At 38.7% G+C, this 22,427-nt stretch overlaps 2 protein-coding genes across 5 annotated transcripts in view; both read left to right on the plus strand.

Moving 5' to 3' along the window:
• The window catches only part of TRPC3 (transient receptor potential cation channel subfamily C member 3), a 60,191-nt gene extending 42,191 nt beyond the window's left edge, over nucleotides 1-18,000 (plus strand). Inside the window, exons 8-13 of one of the 3 annotated variants that reach the window (XM_019741417.2) lie at nucleotides 1,434-1,629; nucleotides 2,915-3,124; nucleotides 4,382-4,429; nucleotides 6,127-6,210; nucleotides 14,365-14,440; nucleotides 17,136-18,000. In XM_019741417.2, the coding sequence (XP_019596976.2) occupies nucleotides 1,434-1,629; nucleotides 2,915-3,124; nucleotides 4,382-4,429; nucleotides 6,127-6,210; nucleotides 14,365-14,440; nucleotides 17,136-17,278 (757 nt within the window). In that variant the 3' untranslated portion in view covers nucleotides 17,279-18,000. The remainder of the gene's footprint in view (nucleotides 1-1,433; nucleotides 1,630-2,914; nucleotides 3,125-4,381; nucleotides 4,430-6,126; nucleotides 6,211-14,364; nucleotides 14,441-17,135) is intronic. The other 2 variants (XM_019741418.2, XM_019741419.2) reach the window with 2 other exon arrangements.
• Nucleotides 18,001-21,522: 3,522 nt separating this feature from the next.
• The window catches only part of BBS7 (Bardet-Biedl syndrome 7), a 34,360-nt gene continuing 33,455 nt past the window's right edge, over nucleotides 21,523-22,427 (plus strand). For both annotated transcript variants that reach the window (XR_012498235.1, XM_019741399.2), the window contains exon 1: nucleotides 21,523-21,738. Coding sequence is in view for 1 of the 2 variants with exons in the window: in XM_019741399.2 (XP_019596958.2) it covers nucleotides 21,703-21,738 (36 nt within the window). In the remaining variant the exon portion in view is untranslated. The remainder of the gene's footprint in view (nucleotides 21,739-22,427) is intronic.

Below are 22,427 nucleotides of genomic sequence, written 5' to 3' on the forward strand. Positions count from 1 at the left end.
TGTTAAATTAATGGCAGGAGCACAGAGCTTATAGTGTTTCTTAGTCTCCTTCCAGCGTCTGTGCTATGGCATCACACAATCAGATGTTGTATAACAGAGAGTAACTCTGTAGGAACAGGAACCCTCCATCCCCGGGACCTAGCACAACTTCTAAAACATAGGAGGTGCTCCATCGATGTTTGTTGAGTGAATGAATTAATAAACTAGTACTAAAACCTATAGATCTATCAAGTTGTTATTTGGAATCTATTATAAGAAATCAAAAAAGCACTGATTCCATAAATCTTTCTTTGCAAAGAAGGACTTACTTTTGATTCCTCCTTTGCAATGAAATTCCATACATGTAATTGTTTAGTTTAAGGATTAGTCTTGCGATTTACAGACAAAGGATTACAACTGGGTTATATGACAAAGCCAGCCAAATTTGGTTGGCAAAGGTCATTTAAGTGATAAAAGCAGGGAGTTAGTCTAGGGAGGGCCTAAGTGCAAATTGCTGCAATGGAAGAACCAGGAAGTAGATGATATAAATTAAGGGAAAAGAAGAAGAATCTTTCATTCTGTTCCTTCCTCTTCGTTTCCTCCAAGCATGACTGTTAGCTAGGTAATATATTTTCGTGACAAAAATTCATTTGCAGTGGTGAAAAGCCTGTGCCCCCTCCTCACCCATGGGTCCCAGGCTCCTAGTGTTCCTTAGTTTCCAGGGGCCTGTGTTTCTTTGGCTACACTTTCAGAGATAGTTCTTTGTATAAACAAGAATGTGAGTACTTGTGTGCCCCACTTTTTTATTCAAATGGTAGAATAAATATTTCACCCTTGCCACGTCATGTTTTTTTCATTTAAGCCTATATCTCAGCTCTCATTTTATAGAAACACGTGAAGGTAGATCTGTCATTGTCCCGAGTGGCTGCATAGCATCCCATCATATGGATGTCCAGAGTTATTTTCCCACTCCCCTATTGATGGATATTTGGGTTGTTTTCATTCTTTCCTGCTGCCATGCTACAAGGAATATGTTTGTGCCTACTATTTTGACGTGGGTATAAAATTTTAATTCCGACCTTGTTCTATTCCAGAAAACCTGATTTAAATTTCTAAACCACCTACCAAATCAAACCCCTGTCCTTCTGGGAGAAAGGAGTGGGTATTATGGCATGGCTTTAGCTTTCCCCTGCTGAGTTCAGAGAATTGTCACATGATGAAACGGTACAGAAAGGCTAGGCATTAGCACGATTTAATCGTTGAGTTCCTGAAAACTTGAGAGCGTAATTTCTATTAAATATGATGATAAAACAATGCTACTCGGGGTTTATGATGATGATATTTTATGATGGCGTGTTACATCTGTACAGTATTCAGACCCTGACTTGTTTTCACTTTTGACATTTTACTCACGAAAACTGTTCCTTTACTTACTGCGTACCTTCTTTCAACAGTGTAGAAGAAAGTTTCAAGACTTTGTTTTGGTCCATATTTGGGTTGTCGGAAGTGACTTCCGTCGTGCTCAAATACGATCACAAGTTCATAGAGAACATTGGCTACGTTCTGTATGGAATCTACAATGTAACTATGGTGGTCGTTCTACTCAACATGCTCATTGCTATGATCAACAGCTCATACCAAGAAATTGAGGTAAACCTGATTCCCCCCCACGGGGTCTGCCCTGCCATCCCATCCCAAGTAGCGTAGCTCATCTGCTTCTGTGCCCTGTGGGGGAGCTCCAGCCCATGGAGACACAGAGGCGTATACCAGGCAGAGGGAGCCTGGGCCTTTTTCTGTGTTTTCCATCTGGACAGATAGGCATGCACCTCCCAGTGTCTTCTAGGAGCGCAGCAGCGGTGCCCATGAGTTTACCATTGCTCCGGTGTATTTCAGAAGTCCTGAAATTAGTGGCTAGAACAAGTATGGGCTGTCGGGATAGTGTCCTCTCCTTGGTTAGCCAGCAACCACCTGAAAGATCCTGGTAGAGGGATCACTAGGTGTCTGGAAAGCACTGATGATGCCCTTAACCAGTCAGCATTTTTGGAATGCTAGAAGTCACTTCGTGCTTTGGATCAGGCAGGTTTGGCACCTTCCTTCATCGTTGTACATATGTTCCCTCATATCCTCCAGTTCAGTATTCAGTTTTAGTGTTTCACTGTTTGTTCAGTGCACGAAGTGTGTGTTTTAGCAACACAGAAGGTAGTGTTCTCGAAGCAGAAGTTAAGTCCTCCAGAAATGAAAACCGTGGCACTCTGCACACCTGCTTGCAGTGGCTGTTTAGGAAGTGGAAAATGAGTGAGCCAACTTCCTTTGCCTGCGGACCCCCCTCTCCATTTCTTCTCTCCGTTCCTTCTCCCAGTAAGGACGGTTATGCCCTCACCATGGGGCAGCACTGAGGACAAAAAGAAATGTAAGACAGGAATTGGCCCCTGAGGGCCTTTTGTAATGTCAGACACAGAAATTCCAAAGTGCAGAATACTGTTTTTTCCCTTTGCCCTTGGGGTATATATGCTGTATCTACAGCCTGGCTTGGATGGCTCTAGTTAAGGAGGGAGGGTGAGTACAAAGTGGGGAACTCTTGTTGGATATGCAGACTTGGCTGGTTGGGGAGGGAGGAATTCATCTTTTCATTCTTGACCCTGAATTTTTCTTGTGTGTTTACTTTGTTTTTGGATGGCAGGCAGGAAATTCTGGTTAAATTTCAGTGGGTACAGCCAGAAGCATATGGAAGAGAAATTTTTTTAAAACTGAGTATTATAAAAGTGGTACTCGGACTGTTATATAGGCCAATAGAGATTATATGCAGACAAATGTATATGTCACTTAATCTATTTCAAATGCATAAGTTTTAGGTTCATTGTAAGAACCTACTGGAATCAATTACTAAAATATTCAGTTTTTAAAATGAGTTGTTCTTTTCTGTTTTGTGACACAGGATGACAGTGATGTAGAATGGAAGTTTGCTCGTTCAAAACTTTGGTTATCTTACTTTGATGACGGAAAAACATTACCTCCACCCTTCAGTCTAGTTCCTAGTCCAAAGTCATTCGTTTATTTCATCATGCGGCTCATTAACTTTTCCAAATGCAGAAGGAGAAGGCTACCGAAGAACATAGAAATGGGAATGGGGAACTCCAAGTCCAGGGTAGGTCTCGGAAACTTAACCACAACCTTAAGCTAAATGGTCTGTCTGTCTCCTTGTCTTTTGATGTTTGTTCAGTGTTTTTTATGTTAGAAGATGTTGAAAGTTATTGTCCATTCCATAGTCTTTCATAGACTAATACTTAATATCTTCATAACGTCTGAAAAAGTCACTTAGTCTATGTCTTGCCTTTGGTCAGAATGTCATGTAGACTACCAGATTAGAAACAAACAAAAACTTCCTTAACTTGTTAAGAGTAAACAGAAAAATTATTGTTAGAAACCACTTGGGGTTTTTGTGTGTGTTCCATGCTTCACAGCTGTTACTCTGAAGCTGAATAATTTTAATCTCACATTTTCCACTTGGTTTTATGTGTAATTCACCACTACCATATTCTTCTTATTTGTAGAAACCCTTTATTGGGCTAAATACTCTTTGCTTCCTTCAATATTATAAAATGGATACAGAACTCAGAGTATCGTCAAATAGTAACCATAAATGCCCCCTTTATAAATGACCAAGAACGGTTTGTCCATAAGTTGTGCTGGTTGAGTCAACCTTATGAACGAAGATGAGTTTCATGATAACACCTGATTATCATGAACTTAACTTTCAGGGATAGAATTGGTATAGGCGACAGAAGTATATGGGCAGAACCTCAGATGTCAGCAATCGAGGCAGATAGGAGCAAATGTGTGAGGTTAAAATAGAATTTTTGCCTAAAGTTGGGAAAACAGTCTATAGCTTCTTGGAGCCACAAGGTAGCAATGTTATCTCCATAAAGTACAGGCCTTCCTGAGCAGAGCTAGATATTTTTTCTCAGTTGAAGCTGGAAAAAAGACTGGATTCATACAATTTCATTTCTCACTTTTTAAAATAGATGTGCCTTTCCAAGACTTGTAATACCCTGACATCTCATTCTTTAAGAAGGTGGCCTTTCAAACCTTTATTTGTTTGACCTAGATGTGGGCTCTTCAGGCTATTAGGTTGCAAGGCAGTGATTGGCTATGATTTGAAATACTACCTTGTATATGCCCAGTGAGAAGCAGTATATGAAAGGAAGAGAGCCTCGGCGTTAGACCTGGGTTTGAATTCTGGTGCTTATGGCTTATTAGCAAGTACCATGGATAAATGATTTCATCACTCTGAGCCTTCATTGTCTCATCTGAAAGGGAAAACTTCATAGGGTTCTTGAGAGGATGATGTGAGATGTCTAAAGTTCCAGCCTCAACAAATATCAGTGCCCTTCCTCATTCACAGTTTACAAAGTGCTTTGCTGTACATTTGAACCTCATGCAACACTGTGAGGTAGGTATGACTATTATTCCCATTTTATAGATAAGACTACTGAAGCTGTTACAGTAACTCACTTATGCAAGCTCACGGGGGCTAGCCAGTGCGGGGTAGGTGTTTTCATCAGATGCCTAGCTCGGTTCTGCTGCCCCTGGCTGCGCTCTGGCTTGGTTCCTGCCACACTTCCTCCCCATGGGCTGCACCTTCAGCTGCAGGGTTTCTTAAAGGGGCCGGGCTCTGATTGTCACCTTGGGCAACTCCTGCTACTGCTGACATGGACTTTCTCTGCGGATTTATTAACTGAGGCTTCTTTCTTTTAAAAGGAAGCCTCTCAGGCATGGGGACCACAGCTCTTGCACTTTGCACCTTAATGTTCTCTTTCTGTGGGTAACTGATTTCATTCCTGATGTTGTCATCATGTGGAAGGGGGAAATATGAACAGTCATGTTGCAGAGAGGGCATTCAGGTGGCCTGGGACTACCTAGACCCTGTAAGGGAAACACGGCTTGTGATCAGGGACGTGAAGGGAGCAGACGGCCTCCTGCCTGGATTGCACCGTTAGCAGGAAGAAGGCTTTTCGCAGAGGTTGCTGCAAGTGGAAGGAAGGCTGGGCTCTGATCTCCCAGGAGCCAAACTCCTTGGCTTTCCTCAGTCTCTAATATCTGGTTAGAAACTGCCATTTGGATTTTATTTTTTTAAATCGTGTGTGGAGCTGTTTAAATCTGTTTAATGTTACTCATATTCACAGATACTCTCTGTGAACTGAATTTAGTAAAAAATTGGAGAAGTTTTATTTCTATTTTTCTTTTTTAGAAGAAAGGAAGGAGCCTCCAGAAATGTTTTGTGCTAACCTACACAGCTAACCTCAGTCAGCGGTCACATACTGACCCCCAGTGGCTCCTGGGAGAGTTCACTTTGCCCGTCAGGGTTTTTCTCCTCGCACCATCGTGAGGACCCCAGCACCCACAGCTTCCTGAGTTTTGACGGTGGGGAGGCAGGTGGCGGATTAATACATGGTTTTGGACAGGGGTCCCTGCCTTTGAATCGCACCTTATAGGTAGCAACTTGTCCGCGAATAAGAAGCGGGCCCTGCTCACTCTCCGTGAAGAGCAGGCGGTAATCGTGTGCACCTCTTGCTTCCCCTACTCAAAGTTAAACCTTAAAAAAAAAGAGAGAAAAGAAAAGATTACCAAAATTCGTCAGCCCAGTTCTCTCCAAAGTTGTGAACCTGGCTCAGAAGACGGTCAAGATACTTGGGAAAACGTGTTATTTGGGCAAATATTTTAGGGTTACAAAATACTAAGTAATGCCATCTGAACTTGTAGTGTGTTTCTGCTCAGTGCAGGAGAGGAATGTAGGGCCAGGAGCAGGTAGCATGGCTTCTGAACTTGGCCTTGTAGGTGCTGTGAATACATTTCGATAAAGTATACAGGGTCCCCAGGAGCAATTATGTTTACGACTTAGTAAAATATATTTTCAGTGAAGCAGTCCTGTCACAGTACATCCTGCCAACATGTTGATACACATGAGCGTTGTACTCACATTAGTTTTTACCTTTGGAAATACATTAAATCACCTATAAAACTCAATGTCCACAAAACGTTCCACAGAAATATTGATTCCAGAAATGTTATCGAGATGAAAGTAGATTATATTTTTGATTTCCAAGTGAATGTATTCTAATTTACTAGGTTAATTGTATTTTTTCCTAGTTAAACCTCTTCACTCAGTCTAACTCAAGAGTTTTTGAATCACACAGTTTTAACAGCATTCTCAATCAGCCAACACGTTATCAGGTAAGCATTCATCAGACATGTCTCTTTTTTTGTTTGTAATTCTGTGTGTGTGTGTGTGTGTGTGTGTGTGTGTGTGTGTGTGCGCGCGCACGCGTGCACACATGGATAATGACTAGACTTAGATTCTTCAGATTTACTACCATCTTTCCCCCAAAATAACCCCTAGCCAGACAATCAGCTCTAATGCTCTTTTGGAGCAAAAATTAATATAAGACCAGGTCTTGTAGTACTACAATATAAGACTTATTTTACTATAAGGCTGGGTCTTGTATATGATATTATATAAGACCCGGCCTTATATTATAGTAAAATAAGACCCGGACTTATATTAATTTTTGCTCCAAAAGACGCATTAGAGCTGATTGTCTGGCTTGGTCTTATTTTTAGGGACACACGGTTTGAGGATAGAATAGAATAGAGAAAATAGAATGTTACTTGCAGAGAATTTTGCAAATCAGAGTCCAAGTTCTTTGTTTTTCTAGTTGAGGAAGAAGAATTTCTTTGCTGTATTGAAAGCAAAGTATTGCCACAGTTTCGAAAGGACATTATGTGATCGCCTGAGCTAGAGAAAGCAGTGGGAGATGTGGTGTATTTGGAAAATAATGCTCTGATACATTGCCCAGATTGATCTTTCAGGCAGTCCATTTTTCAATGGATTCTTAGGCTACACTGTTTCATCAGTACTACTTCAAAATATCTTTTGCCCTTTGATATTGGATGTGACGTTTGAACACTGTTCTCCAACTCAGAAGAGAGTATAATCCTTTATTTTCCAGGTGGTTGATCATTTTTGATTATCAAATCTTTAGATTTCTAGAGTGTTCAAGATCACAAGAATGAGGATCAAAAAATTTATAATGTGTGGTGATGACAACGAATAGCTTTAGTCCTCTTCGTGTGACTTTCTTAGAAGCAGCAAGTTGTACAAAATTACTTGGCACAGTGATTGCCAAAGCTTTACTTTTTAATGGTTATATTATATTCCATCATATGGTTATATTTAATTTATCGGTGTTCTGTTGATGAAAATACAGAATATTGTCATACTGCTCTAAGTAACCTTGTATATATGACATTTGAAATGTGCAAATCTATAGCATTGTCTGGTTAAAGTACATGTGCATTCTAATTTTTTAGTTATCAAACTGATTTTGATGGAGTTTGTGCCAATTCACATTCTTAAAATAAATGTATGAGAATGCCTATTTCCTCTTTAATTTTCCAACAGTGTGTTACCAAAGGTTTTTATTCTGGCCAGATCTGTGGAAATGGTATCACAGTGTAGTTTTACTTTATATTCTTTATCATTAATGAACTTGACCATCTTTTTATGTTTAGTGTTCTATATGCTTAAAACCCAATGCATATTTGGCTTTCTTGATGGGCTTTTTGCTATAAACTAAGAGGAATTTTAAGAATTAATTAATTCTTTTAAGAAAATCAGCCCTTAGCCTGTGATAAGAATTGAAATTTTTTTCCCAGTTTGTTGTATGTCTTTTTAATGTTTGTGGTTGTTTTTCCCCAACTTTTTGATTTTTGTGTAGCCAACTTTACAGATCTTTATAGCTTCGGGTTTTGGGTCCTAATTAGAAAGATCATCCCCCATATGAGAATATTTTTTAAATTTTTTACCTATGTTTTATTTAGTATTTTCATGGTTTCACTTTTTATATGAAAATGTTTGATTCTCATAGAATATATTTTGATGCAATGTGTGAGGTGAGGATCCAAATTTATGTTTTTCCAGATGATTACACAGCTGAGTGTGTGGAGTAATCTATCTTTTCTATTGATTTGAAATATCGCGTTTATCATTTACTAAATTCCTGTTTCTATTTAGATTTATTTATGGGCTTTCCTATGCTGTAGAACCACATTATTTGAATCATAATGATTTAAAACAAAATCAAACAAAAAAAAATACACACACGCATGTCCTTACTTCAAGACTCTTACTTTACATACTTTTTCTGCCTATTCTTTCTTGTTTATTTTTTTATTTGAACTTACGAGTAACTCAAATAGGTATTTAGAATGTGGGGCTTATACACCATCTGAACAAAGGGAGATTCATTTGTGGAGAGGTGACAGACAAAGGAAAAGAGGTTTGGGCTCCTAGGGATGGTAAATTATGGGAAGGTAAATATCTGGGAAGCTAATGGGAGCTAAGGGTTGCTTTAGGAATGCTGGTTTGTGCAGCCCCATCTCAGTACCCCCTTCCTGTCTCCAGTGATGATGCTTATTTTCCCTCCTTCTGATGCGGGAGAGGGGAAGGGGAAAGCCTTCACCAAGGGAAGTTTCTAAACTGCTTTTAGGCTGACAGGAGGAGGGCATAGAGCTCTTTCTGCATTTTCTGCTTCTTAATCGCCTTCAGTTCAAAATAATTCTTATGCCAGTGACATATTTTGGGGTGGCATATTCTGCTCCCCTTCACTACCTTTTCAGGGACTATAACCCACATTTGTTTTAGTTTTAGCCCAATGGTTAAACAGAATCAAAATTCACCACTGGTCTTTTTGCTGTAGTTTTCTATTCATTTCGGTCGGCTGAAGTTTGTCTTCACATAGTTTGTTCGAGAAGAATTCACAGGAGCTATGTTTTCCAACTTATTTAATGCTCCCAACTGTTTTGTGTTTTCTGTATGTCTATGTTGACTAGCTGTGAAATTCTTAGATGCGACTTTATTTCTTCATGTATTTGTAAACTTTGCTCCAGTGCTCCTAGAATGGAATGTTATGAGAAAGAGTTTGAGGCCAGCCTGATTGTTTTTCTCATATAGTTGACCTGAGGTTCTGGCCTGAAAACCCCAAATTTTCCTTGTTTATCATTGAAATCTAATAACTGGCTATTGATTATTCTGTAGGTGGATCTATATGAATTTTTTCCTGGCACATGGTGTAGCCATTCAATCTGTACATTCAAGTCTTCTTTTATTTCTGGGGAATTTTCTTGAATTATATCTTGAAATATTGTGTCTGTTCCATTATTTGGTATATTCTTTAAAGATACCAATTGGATGCCTGAGGAGAAAAAGACAGATGCCCATCTTCCATAGCTACCATCTTTTCTCTATTCCTTTTGAATTTTTCATCCATTTCTCCTTTTTGTCTCCTTTTTTCTGTAGTGTATTTTATACCTATCTATCTTCATATGTGCTGCTTCTGATTTCATTTCTGTGTTTGTTTTTTCCTTCTTGAGATTTTTCCAACTTATATATCACTTCTTTTGGCACCATATTTTCTTTGACTTCTTTGTGCTTTTATTTCGAAGACATGATTGGTATATATTTTTTTTAAATTTTGTTTTAATAATGGCATTATGTGTTTTTATCTTTGCTTTAACATTTTTCTGATGAGTGTTCTTTATTTGCTATTTGTTTCATCCTTTTTTTCTTAAAATATCTCAATATAGATCTTCTGTAGATACCCTATTGGGAATACTCAGTTTTGAATGAAGTAAGTTCTTCTTGGACCAGCTACTTTCAAGAGGTTGGAGTGGGGCTGGAGAATTCCAGGGCCACAGTCCAGGCAATTAGGAATTTTCCTGTAGGCACGAGATTGTGCGTGTGAGTTCATTTTTTCTTTATTTTTCCTTGTCAAAGAATAGCATTGTAGGACAATTCACAAGGTAGACTCTCCCTCTGCATCTCACTGAGTACTCCTGGTAAATACGGCTTTTCTCTATAATTTCTTCTTCAACCCTGTATCTAAGCTTCTGTAGACGTTATATCAAACAGTAAAGGGAAGTTCTGAGCCATGAATGTCTACTTTTGACATTTCCTCACACCCCCAGGTGACTGTTTCTTATAACCTTTCTAAGAAAGGGTATGGGTGTCTCTAAGTGTCATTAAAGAAGTTTAGTCATTGTTTTTTTTTTTCCTGTTTTTTTTCTTTCTGTTTCCTATTCTCCTTGTTGCTTTTGAGTGGTTTAGAAGAAGTAGAGAAATTCCTAAATTCCCTCCCAAATTGAAACTTCTTGTGACTGAAAATTGTTGGTGCCACCACAGCTCAGAGCATTTTTTAAATATCTCTGAAGAAATATTTTTTAAAATTAGTTTACAAGACCCACAAAAAGTGTTTTATTATTTTCTCGTTACTCAGCTAATTATTCACCGTATTAACAACAGTCTGTGCCATATGACTTAACCAGATTTTCAAAATCTGGTCGTCACCTTATCTGTCTTACATTCAAATGAGTGTTTTCCTCTCCAAAACAATTACTTCAAACACAGAGATTTGAATGTGCTACAAAGGGCACAGAGGAAGAATTCCAAATATGTGTTGATCCATGGCAGTATTTATATTAACATTAACTATTAATAGTACGCTGAGGTGATTTTTTTTATATATGTAAAGAATTTTTTGAAAAACTGGGGAAACTTTTTCTGAAGAACATAGTCTTGGAGAGATAGTTAAGATTGAATTCTGCTCATGAATACCTGTGTTCATTTGAATTAAAAGTACATAGGTAGGCCAAGACAGAGGTGTAGGAAGGCCCTCAACTCACATCCTCCCACAGACACACCGAATATGAACCTACATATGGAGTAATTCCTCCTGAAGTAGAAGTGAGGGCTGATTGACCAGCTTCTGCACAAGTTATAGAGGGTATTAAAATTTATAAGGAACCATAAAATACCCCAAATAGCCAAAGCAATCGTGAGAAAGCAGAACAAAGCTGGAGGCATCACTCACTGATTTTGAACTATATAGTATACTACAAAGGTATAGTAATCAAAACAGCATGGGACTGGCATGAAAACAGACACAAAGATCAATGGAACAGAAAAGAGAACTCAGAAATAAACCCATACATATATGGTCAATTCATCTACGACAAAGGAGGCAAGACTATACAACTGGGAAAAGATAGTTTCTTCAATAAATGGTGTTGGGAAAACCGGACAGCTACATGCGAAAGAATGGAACTAGACCCCCATCTTATACCAGCTACAAAAACAAGTTCAAAAATGGACTTACTTGAATATAAGACCCGAAATTATAAAACTCCTGGAAGAACCCATAGGCAGTAAGCCCTTTGACTTCAGTCTTCGCTGTGTGGGCTGCCTGCCCTTTGCACAGCTCCCAGACCTGGAGATCTGGCTCTGACTTGAGGTGTGGATCTAATTGTCACCCTTTCCATAACAATAGCCCATTGCCCCAATCCTGTTTGCTGACAGTCTACCGTTTCCCACTGTTGCATACTACTGACTTCCTCCCAGCATAGTGGAAATTTGTGTTTGTCAAATAATAGGAGCACAGGTTGATGCAATGGCTGGTCCTCTCTTGTCTGTTCTTTTTGCTCCCTGACTAAACTGCCAGGAGCAAGTCAGCAAGTTGGAAGAGACATTTCATTGGGAGCAGGATGCCAGGCTCCCTTTCATTTAGGCACCTCTAATCTTTATGGGTGATTGCCTTGGATTTGCCCCTTCCCTTAGCTTCTGGGGGACACCCCCTCCCTTCTACACAGGGGAGAAAGAATAGCCTCCTTCCCCCAAAAGCTCATGATCCCTCTCACATCTCAGTTGCTCTCCTCATGGGGTTGCTGAGGAGGAAGTAGGTGCTATATATAGCAGCACCCCTTATCCACGCTTTCACTTTCCGAGATTTCAGTTACCCACTGTCAATTGTGGTCTGAAAATATTAAATGGAAACTTCCAGAAATAAACAATTCCTACGTTTTAAGTTGTGGGCAGTTCTCAGTAGCATGATGAAATCTCACTCTGTCCCACTCTGTCCCAGCTGGGACATGACTCATCTCTTCATCCAGAGTCTCCACATTCTACACACTCCCTGCCCATTAGGCACTTAGTAGCCACCTTGGTTACCAGACTGACTGTCATTCTATCACAGTGCTTGTGTTCACATCACCCTGTTTACTTTATAACGGGCCCAATGCACAAGAGTAGTGATGCTGGCAATTCGGATACGCCAAAGAGAAGCCGGAAAGTTCTTCCGTTATGTGAAAAGGTAAAAATTCGCCACTTAATAATATAATCTCCGCATAATCTCATATGCTGAGATTACTAAAATCCACGGTAAAAATTAATTTTCTATTCATGAAATTCTCTAATTTGTAAGTTACACTTTATCGTAGGTATGTGTGTATAGGAAGAAACATAGTAGACAAAGGGTTTGGTACTACTAGAGGGTTCAAACATTCACTGGGGGTCTTGCAAAATATCTCCCATGGATAAGTGGGGAGTACCATATCTGCATTTTAGTTCAGGCCTTTGTTTCTTTCCTTTATTACCTTTTGAATGTGATATTTGATGGAGGCACAAGAATATGTATAACACATAATAAATTATGAAGTATAATTACCTGCACACCTATGAAGCCACCTCCCGCCTGAGAATGATAACATTATCTGTCCATTGCCTCTATGTAGGTGTCCCTCCCTAGCCCACACCCTTGCCACCACCTAAGAGATAATCCTTAGGTGGGTTTCTCATTCTTTTCCTTTGGTTTTCTTTTCAAAGAGAAGATTATTGCATATATAGGTAATCCTAAAAATGCATTATGTAGATTTACTAGTTATTGAGCTTTATAACAATATCTTCATACTTCGTGACATCTGCAACTTGAATTTTTCATTCAACATTTATGCTCCTAAGATTCATCTATTCTGTAGTGTATGGCTACTTTTCATTAATGTCATTAATTTCATTAGTGAACACAATGACATTATATTGTGTACAATACCATGATTTGTTTGTTCTTCTGTTGATATTTGTTTAGATTGTTTGCAGTTTTTGTTTTTTTCGCTATTTTGGACAAGATTGCTATAAACATTGTTGTTTATGTCTCTTGGTCCAAATGTGAGAAGTTTCTCTAGGTGCTGTACCAAGGAGTGGACTTTCTGGGTAAAAGAATGTTCAATTGAAAAAGATAAGGCCAAATTATTTTTCAAAGTGGTCTGTTTATACTCATGCCAATAAAGTGTAAAAATTCCATTGATCCATATCCTTTCCAATACTTGGCATTAGAAGATTTATTAATTTTTTCCCCTCTTTAAATGTAAAATTGTATCTCCTTTTAATTATAATTTGTATTTCCCCAAGAAAAGACTTTGAGATTGTTTTATATACTTGTTGACCATTCACAGTTCCATTTCTGTAAAATGTCTGTCTTTTGCCCATTTTTCTATTGGATTATTTGAGTTTTTCGTACTGAATTAAAGTTCTTCATATATTTTGGATCCAAATTGGTCATCAGTTACAAGTATTTCCAGTATTTTCTCCCAGTTTGTGGCTTGCCTTTTCACTTTCTTTATGGTATCTTCATAAATAGAAGTTTTAATTGTAATGAAGTTGAATCTATCAGTCTTTTCTATTACAATTATCATTTTTACCTTGTTTAAAAAACATCTAGCTCTACACTGAATTTATAAATATATTCTCCTATACTTTCCTTTGAAGGATTTAAAATCTTTGTCTTTCACATTTAAGATGCATGTGGAATTAATTCTTGTGTGCATGGTATGAAGTGGGGCTCCAGTGTGATTTTTTCCATATGGATAAACAATTATCCTGTAAGAGCAGTTATTTAGATTGAAATACATTCACAATACATATTTCTACAAGAGAAAAATATACAATATAACAAAATATATGATATTAAAAAAATAAAATAGAGCACATATAGTAATTTATATATATACCAAATTTAAAGAAAAGGTATTGGAAGGGCAGACATACACTAAAATAATAGTGATTATCTTTGGATGGTGGGATAATTGAGCATTTTGTTTATTTCTTTTGTCCTCTGCATTTTCCAAATTCTCTGTGTTGAACATATAATCGTATTTTTTTAAACAGTGAGAAATAAGGTAGTGTCTATAGATGATAATGTAGTGTCAACATACCTTAAAAAAAATCGAGAAACCATGAATTGAAATCTTCCCACTTAATGTTTTAAAAAGCTTCTTCCATTCCTGGGGCTGGGGAGATGTTTGTGAATTATGCAGTAAGTATCAGTAGAAGGTGAAAAAGGGTTAACTTCTGAAACCCGGGTAATTCTTCTGTAAGTAGTTACATAAAATTGCTTTCCCCTGAGTTGTTTGCTTTACGGGTATGTAAGGCTCTTTGGAGAATAGGATCCAGGTTACTTATGTGTATCATTGGTGATAAAATCATTTTTTTTTGCCCAACAGCAAATAATGAAAAGACTTATAAAGCGATATGTTTTGAAAGCACAAGTAGACAAAGAGAATGATGAAGTGAATGAAGGTAAGCATCTCCAACTTGAAAAACATCCTTTTACAAATAATTTAATGAACTTGGAAAATTTCAGTAATTTGAGTTTCCTGTGTTGGCAGATTAAATACGATACTTTAAAAGGATACTTTAAAAGTCCAATAATCTCAAATAACAGTTTAGGTCCCTCCAAGATTAACAGGAGAATCTTATGTTACATTTCTAAAATTCTATCTTTTTAAAGAAACGGCTATTAAAAATATCAATTAGAAACAATTTATCTCTACTCAGAATGCCCTGATTCTTAGAGAATATAAAGTCTGCCATCTTTCTGGGAGCTTTAAAACCCCTATTACATAAGGTAGTTTCAGCGAGTTCACATGAGTGTTGACGTTTTTCCAATGACGTAGGTAAAATAATGGTTGGCTCAGACAGAATCCACATTTCTTCAAACATGACTTTGTTGTCTGAAAGAAATCTCTCACCAATTTTTCTTATCTGAGTTTCTCTTTTGCCTTTCATTTTTCTCCTTGGCTCCTTATTTAAACATGTCTGTTTTTCCAGGTGTATCCTAGGCAGGGCATCTGTGTGAGCTAGAAAAATTGTTCATTAAAGACTGGATTTTAAGCCAAAAAATCAGCCCAGAGTTGAAAAGAAATCAACCTGGAGAAATGAATTGCCCTAAAAATGCAAGCAATAGCTTTCAACACAAATGAGATGCTACTAGATCTGTTAAGAGAAGAAAAGGCTAAACAGCAGTGAAACTATTAATGAGCTTTGCAGTCATTACTTGATTAATGCAAGGAATCCCTTGCAAGTTTGAGTCAATCCAATGGTATGTGTATGTAGAAATGAAATCTATGAATGTATGAATGAAGACCAGCAAAAATCCAATCATGGTGACTAATTGCAAGGCAACAGGGTTGGAATATTTCTAAGAATGAAATTTAGAAGTTTAGAAAGTGGAAATCTGATCAGTTATACCATAACCTCCTTGAAAAAAACCAAAACAACAACTAAGTAAGTGATGGGGCCATGACAGCATCAAAAACAAGGAGCCATCTTCCAAGCCCTTACACAAAAGAGGAAATTGAATTAATGAGAATTTGGCATTTTGAACAAAGTTCTAAATAAGAAAATATCATATATTGTAACCTCGTTTAATAAGTGAAGAAACGAGAGTTCCAAGAGGTTGAGTAATTTGTGTTCCCTGTGTTGGCAGATTAAATATGATACTGAGTATTCAGTCTCTCTATAACTCAAAACCAAGGAAGAAGGATGCGGTACTACGGAGGTGAAAGGGCGTCCACTGGGCTTACGGTCCAAATATGATACCGAATGGTATTTGAATCCATTTCTGCCACAAAACTGACCTTGTGACTTCAAATTAGATCAGTTTATTCCCTCTACATTGCCATATGCAAATGGAAGAAGCACTTTTTTTTTGCCACAAAAGCAATTTGCAAATGTTTTGTATGTATTCTAAGGGAGAGTTAGAATTCCTTAAAAATAAAAAGATTCTGACTTTAATAAAAGAACATAGTAAATATACTTTAAAACATCATAAAGATACCAGGACATATCATTAAAGGGATGTTTTACATGTGATTATTTTATCATAAAAAGCTGTTAAAGTGCCAATGATTTGAAGAATCATTTCTTAGATTTAAGGTAAATTCCTGCTCCAAAATTAACCTTTCAGGGTCAATGGCTTATCTACATTGCAACTATTTATAAGAGAATCCAGTTTTTAATTACAGTCTACATATGATCAAAATACTGCCAAACACAATTATGGAAACAGTTATGTTTTAATAGCCAAAAGTCTCCTATGGAGACTCCTGTGTATGTCCACATAGCCAGTGGTATCCCATCTTAAACTGGGTTCCTAGACCCCAATTCCATCGTGGCGGGGCAGGTCCCCCACCCAACAAACCACTCGCAGGACACCAGCAGGGTATCTGAGAATTCAACTCAATTCTGATACCATCTACCTGGAGATAGCATCAGATTCCATAGGTTAAGGGTTTAGTCCGACAAGACTGCCCCACCCGTCCCTCTCCCCCCAACATACATATTTCAGGCGCCAGACTCAAGTCTAGTTGGTGCTTTTGACCAACTAGCCACAGATGAGAGGTTCCAACAACCTCTCTGACTCAGAATGCCAATTGTTAAGTCCAGGTTGTCACTTGTCCTTCTGACAGACTGGCTCTAAATCAGAGGTTCCCACAACCCCCTCATTGGGTTGTCTTAATTTTCTAGAACAGAATTCAGAGAAACATCATACTAGATCACTGGTTTATTGTAAAAGGATATAATTCAGGACCAGCCAGATGGAAGAGATCCTAACAAGGACGATGATCTGTGTAGGTGTCAGCTCTTCAGGCTGGGGGAACCCAAGGGGCTCCCTATAGACAGAAAGGACGTCCCCTGGTTGTAGATCAGTTAACAGAGAAATCACCCTGTGCTAGACTGCTCCCATTGGCCGAGCCACAGGACGACAACTTCAGCTGAGTTTTACTATTAAGAACTTAGCTGCACTATTTTTATAGCTTTTTTCAAAGGTCAGTATATTTTTAAAGACTAAACATTTTCAAGGAAAAAATCTAAAATACCTTGGAGACCTTATGAGGTAAATGTATTCATATCGTATAAATTGTATTCTGTTCTTTTCTAAGTCCAAAGAGCAGATTGCCAATTGTGTGTATTTTTAATCCAAATACTACAGGTGAATTAAAAGAAATCAAGCAAGATATCTCCAGCCTTCGCTATGAACTTCTGGAGGACAAGGGCCAAGCGACTGAGGAATTAGCCGCTCTAATTCATAAGCTCAGCGAGAAGCTGAGCCCCAGCGTGCTGAGATGTGAATGACCCCATCACCCAGAACATGGCTTGGACTAGAGCACAAATGTGGGCAATAATATTTCTAAGTATGAAATACTTGAAAAACTATGGTGTAAATTTTTAGTATTAACTACCTTTATCATGTGAATCTTTAAAAGTTAGGTCTTAATGATTTTCCTGTGTTATCACATGCAAATGGTCTTCATTTTAATTGTCTGCCTTGACATCACGAACAGTGACACACTGTCATATTTAAGGCCCAATATTACTACATTACTGACATTTTTGTCCATTTTAGAGTAAGCTTTCCTCCATCTTTGCACTACCTGTTGGCCGCCAAGAAACTGTAGGCTCCTTGGGGACAGGCACCATGTCATATTTATCTTTGTGTCTCCAGCATCTAGTACAGTGCCTGGTACATAGTAGGTGCTCAGTAAATGTTGTTGAAACCAACTGAACGGAACTGCCAACAAAATACAAAACAAATAAAAAGGCTGTCACTATGTAGCACACCTCTTGTCAAAGTGCTGAAGGGATTTTTTAAAAACAAAAAACTGAAAACATTTCACAAGCAGCTATGGCTTGGTCAGATTTTCTTAGAATTTTTTGGCATCACTGATAATCCCAGAACTTTTGAGCCCAAAGGAAGAATTTAACAATGAAATGGGTTAATAGAAAATATGATTACATTACATATTTAAGTTTCATAGAATTGTTCAAAACAACACATTAAAGATTTTTCTAAAATATATGTTGTTTGCTTTCTGTCTTAGATTTCCTTTTCTTGTTTTTCAGTCATGTGAATTTAGTCATAGGGATGATGAATTTTTTTAAGGTTGGGGGTTACTTAGCGCTGTTATTTTGTTTTAACCTCCTAATCTCTGCCTGTGATGCTTTAATGCTAAGATATCAACAACTGACTTCCTGTCTTGCTCATTCACTCCATTCGGAGTTTTGGAGGGTGTGCTTATGGGAAGAAATAGGGAAGAGCAGTGGCTGTGTACCTGAAAAGCTATGTCCAAGTATCACCAGGTATGTTCCATTTCCCTTTAAGGCCTCTCTTACTTAAAATGATGGACATCCTTTTTCTTATCAAAGCATTTCAGTTATACTTGCTACACAAAATAAATTGTGATGTATCATATTTGACTTATATTATAGATCTGAGCTGAGTACTGGTAATATCCACAACGCCTCATGACTTTAATAAGAAAGGGGATACAGGCCAGTGATTTCCCTTGTCTCTTCACAGACCATAAAACACTCAAAATATTTTTTTAACCAGGTACAAATGTCTCATAGAGTTATGCTTAACATCCTGATTCTCTTCAGTCTGTTCCTGTCTAGTCCTACAGGAATAGCCATTGTGATCACACCTCAAAGATAGTTTCATAGGCCCTAACCACCAATTAAATACATGATACTTTAAAAATCATTATCCTCACACATGAAGACAAAAAAGGAACATTAAATGGAACTACATAACGCTCTGTAAAGATGATTTCTTAATTTCTACATTTTGGGACTTAAAACAATTAAGTTTAAAAAAAGAACTTTATACATTTTTGCTACCACTTTAGACTATTTCATTAACTTTTGTGCTATTCTAATAGTACTTTGTCTTAAACAGTTTTCAAACTTTATGTATTTTATGTTATGCCTCAGAAATGAATAAAATATTGAATTTTTTCATTGTTATGTTACTCTATTACAACACTAAAGATACGGAGTTTGCATAATAGACAGTACTTTCAGTCTTTCAGTACTTTCTAACATCCCAAGTACGGACTGTTTGTTAATAGCTGTGGAATGGAATATTTAATGAGGTCTCTAATTGGGGGTTGGGAAAATGTTGAATGCAAAAGGGTTTGATTCAGCTGGGGACATTCAGCCTAGGATCCTTTGAGTCTTGAATGAAGATTAAGCTTATAGCATTTTTTTTTTTTAATTCCGTATCTCCCACAACTGTAGAATTCTCAACACAGATCAGACAAGTTCTTCTCTGTTATGGGCTAAATTATGTCACCCCCTAAATTCATATGTTGAAGTCCTAACCCCCTAATGCCTCAGAATATGACTATATTTGAAGATAGAGCCTTTAAAGAGATAACTAAATTAAAATGAGATTAGGGCAAGGCTTACTCCTCTGTGACAAATGTGCTTATCAGAAGAGATTAGTACACAGACACAGAGGGAAGCCCCTGTGAAGACACAGGTTGAAGATGTCTCAGGAGAGAGGCCTCAGAAGATTGGTTTGGTTCCCTGCTGACACCTTGATTGGTACTCCTAGCCTGTGAGATCCTGTAAGAAAATAAATGTCTTGTTTAAACCACCCAACTTGTGGTACTTTGTTATGGTGACCCTTTCTATCTAATACACCTTCCAACCCCCTAAATTCTATAATATTCTATAAAATTCTATTTTACGCTATCTCCTTTGTGGCTATTTTTCAATTTCTAAAAATGTATCTATTTTTATTGAGTCTAAATTAACACATATTTTCCTCAAAGTGCTATATGGCTAACCCAGCTCAAGGCATTATTGTCTAATTTAACATAGTTATTTTAGCCTCAGAAAAATAATTTTTCTGGAACACCCTGGGACCTAGGCAAAACCTCAGATCCCTCTGTAGGAAATAATTGCTCTTTCTAAAAAGCACCTCTTCTCAGGGGTTTAATTTTTGATTCACAATCGTTTGTGACCTCTCCCCTAGTAGACCACAGAAATCAGCAAAGGGCCAGTATCTTATTCACCTGTAGTATTTCTGTAGGCAGAAGTGTACACTAAAGATTGATGACAGGAATGAAGGACTTTGAGCTCTTGGTCAGATCCTGAGTCACCATAGGCCAGCAGTAGTCTGAAGGTCCCTGAGGCCTTTTCAGGGGCTCTGATTTTGAAACTATTTTCATAACACTAAGATGTTTTTGTGTTTTTCATTGTGTTGACATTTGCACTGATGGTACAAAAGGCATGGTTATTAATACTGCGGGTACTTAAGCATGAATCAAAGCAGTGGCTTCAAACTGTAGTAGTCGCTGTATTCTTTATGCGCACATTGGCAGGAAAACAAAGTTTCATATAAAAACGTTCATTATGAAGCAGTAAAAATTGTAAATTTTAAGCCTTCACTCTTGAGTACATGTCTTTTTAAATATTCTCTGATATTGGAAGTATGCATAAAGCATTACTAGTAAGTACTGACGCACATTAGTTGTCTCAAGGAAGAGCATTTGTGTAATTATTTTTTGAGTTGCTAACTCAACTCGTTGCTTTTCGCATGGAACACATGTTTTTTGTTTTTGTTTATGTTTTGAAAGCACAACTGAAAAATTATGATTATTCAGAGTTGGGTATTTATTCACTTCCTTGTAAATTCAAGCAGGGAACCTATCATTTCAATGAAACAATTGACAGTGTTGCCAATGCTTAAAATTTGAGCCTTTAAGCACAAATTATATGTTCGCAAAATTTGTATGCACCATCTGAGGTTGACAGCTTTCCAATACTACAAATCTTTTCTGATGAAATCCGTGGTGATATGAACAAATGAGATTTTTTTTGATGTTGTATAATGAAGCCGCATTCCACATTGCAACTAACTTTTCAAACTACCACTTGTTGAGTTTGGACCAAATTTCTTTCATATACTTACAAATAATCTACACATACACCAATATATTGAACGCAGAAGTAGATCTGGGACTCCCTTTTACTATTCAGATGGATAGTAAATAGATTTGCAAACAATGCTAGTCTCTTTAGTTTTTTTATTTTAAAAATAGTTATTTTCATTGAAATGTGTAATGAGTTTTTTTCCAATATATTTTTTAAATTTTCAGTTCTAATTTCGAATATGGAAATATCAACAAATAACTCATATAAACCTAAGGTCTTTGGTATCCTCTCAATAGTTTGTAAGAGTTTTGTAAAGGGGTCCTTAGGCCAAAGTTTGAGAACTGCTGCTGTAAACTAACGCCTAGAACGGTGGAACTTAATTCTTGAGGGACCCTTGCCAATGTCAGAGAATTAAGTCCGAATCTACCCGGGCTTCACGTCAGCCCTTTACATCCAAAAAGACTTAGAGGTGTGGCTCTGGGCGGCGGTGCGGGTGGAGCCAAGGCTGCGTCTCCGGTCTCCCTGGAAACAACCCTCCCCCAGTCACCTGGACCGTGTCCTCAGGCCCTCTCCGTCTCTGATTGGAGAGGTTACGCTAGTGGGCGGTCCGTCGGGAGAGGGGCGGGGCTTCACTTTCGTCCGGGGCCCACTCGCGTGAACGTATTGACGTCACGCCGAAATCGCTGCCTTGACGCTAGGCGTTTGCATCTCCGCTGAGGTACCTGGAGCTGGGGTCGCTCGTCTGGGGGGACGTGAGCTGTTTCACCTCAGAGGCCTGAGGTCCGGCAGCCTGTCCCTCCCGGCCCGGCGACGCCCAGGGCGTCCGTGTCGCCGTCATGGATCTGAATTTAAACCGAGCGGATTACTTACAGGTAAACCCGAGAGGGGGGGCGGTCGCCGCGCGGGTGAGACCCGCTCCCTGAGAAGATTCGGTCTTTCCACTGACGTCCGTCCGGGTCGCCCTGAACGGGTGCGGCGGCGAAGTGGGGGCTGGCAGCTGCCCTCCGGTGGCCCTCCTCACGGACAGGTCCAGCTCTCGGTGACGGTCCCCGGGGACTTGGAAAGAAGCGGCACGTCCTCGCGTTGCTGGCGCCCGTGCGTCCTGACGCGACCCTGGGTTCCTCCCCGGGGCCGCTGCTCCCGGCTGCCGCTCCCGGGGGATCCGTCTCTACCCAGGCCGCTCTCCCGAGCGCCTCTTAGTTCTTACTGTGAGCTGGCCCTCACCAGCCAGGCCGTAACAAAAGCAGCAACAGCCGTTTATTGAGCATCTAGTTTATGCTGAGAGTTGAATACCCATAAATATTTAATCCTCATAAAAATTCTCTCAGCTCGTATGATAGATGACGATGATCCAGGGGCTCAGCGAAGGCAGGTTGCTTAACTAGCGAGAAAGGATGGAGTTGCTGGTTTGAAACCAAGTCCCAGACTCCAGAGCTGGTGTTGTCTCTGTTACACCACCCTGCCTCTCAGTATTTCCGCCCTAGACTTGCTCGTCTCATCGCCTCTTTTTTCAGTAATCCTGTTTCGGCTAATGGTACAAATGTTTGCCCGGTCAAGTTCC

This window comes from Rhinolophus sinicus, linkage group LG07 (assembly GCF_036562045.2).
Source record: "Rhinolophus sinicus isolate RSC01 linkage group LG07, ASM3656204v1, whole genome shotgun sequence".
In the NCBI taxonomy this organism is placed as follows: Eukaryota; Metazoa; Chordata; class Mammalia; order Chiroptera; family Rhinolophidae; genus Rhinolophus; species Rhinolophus sinicus.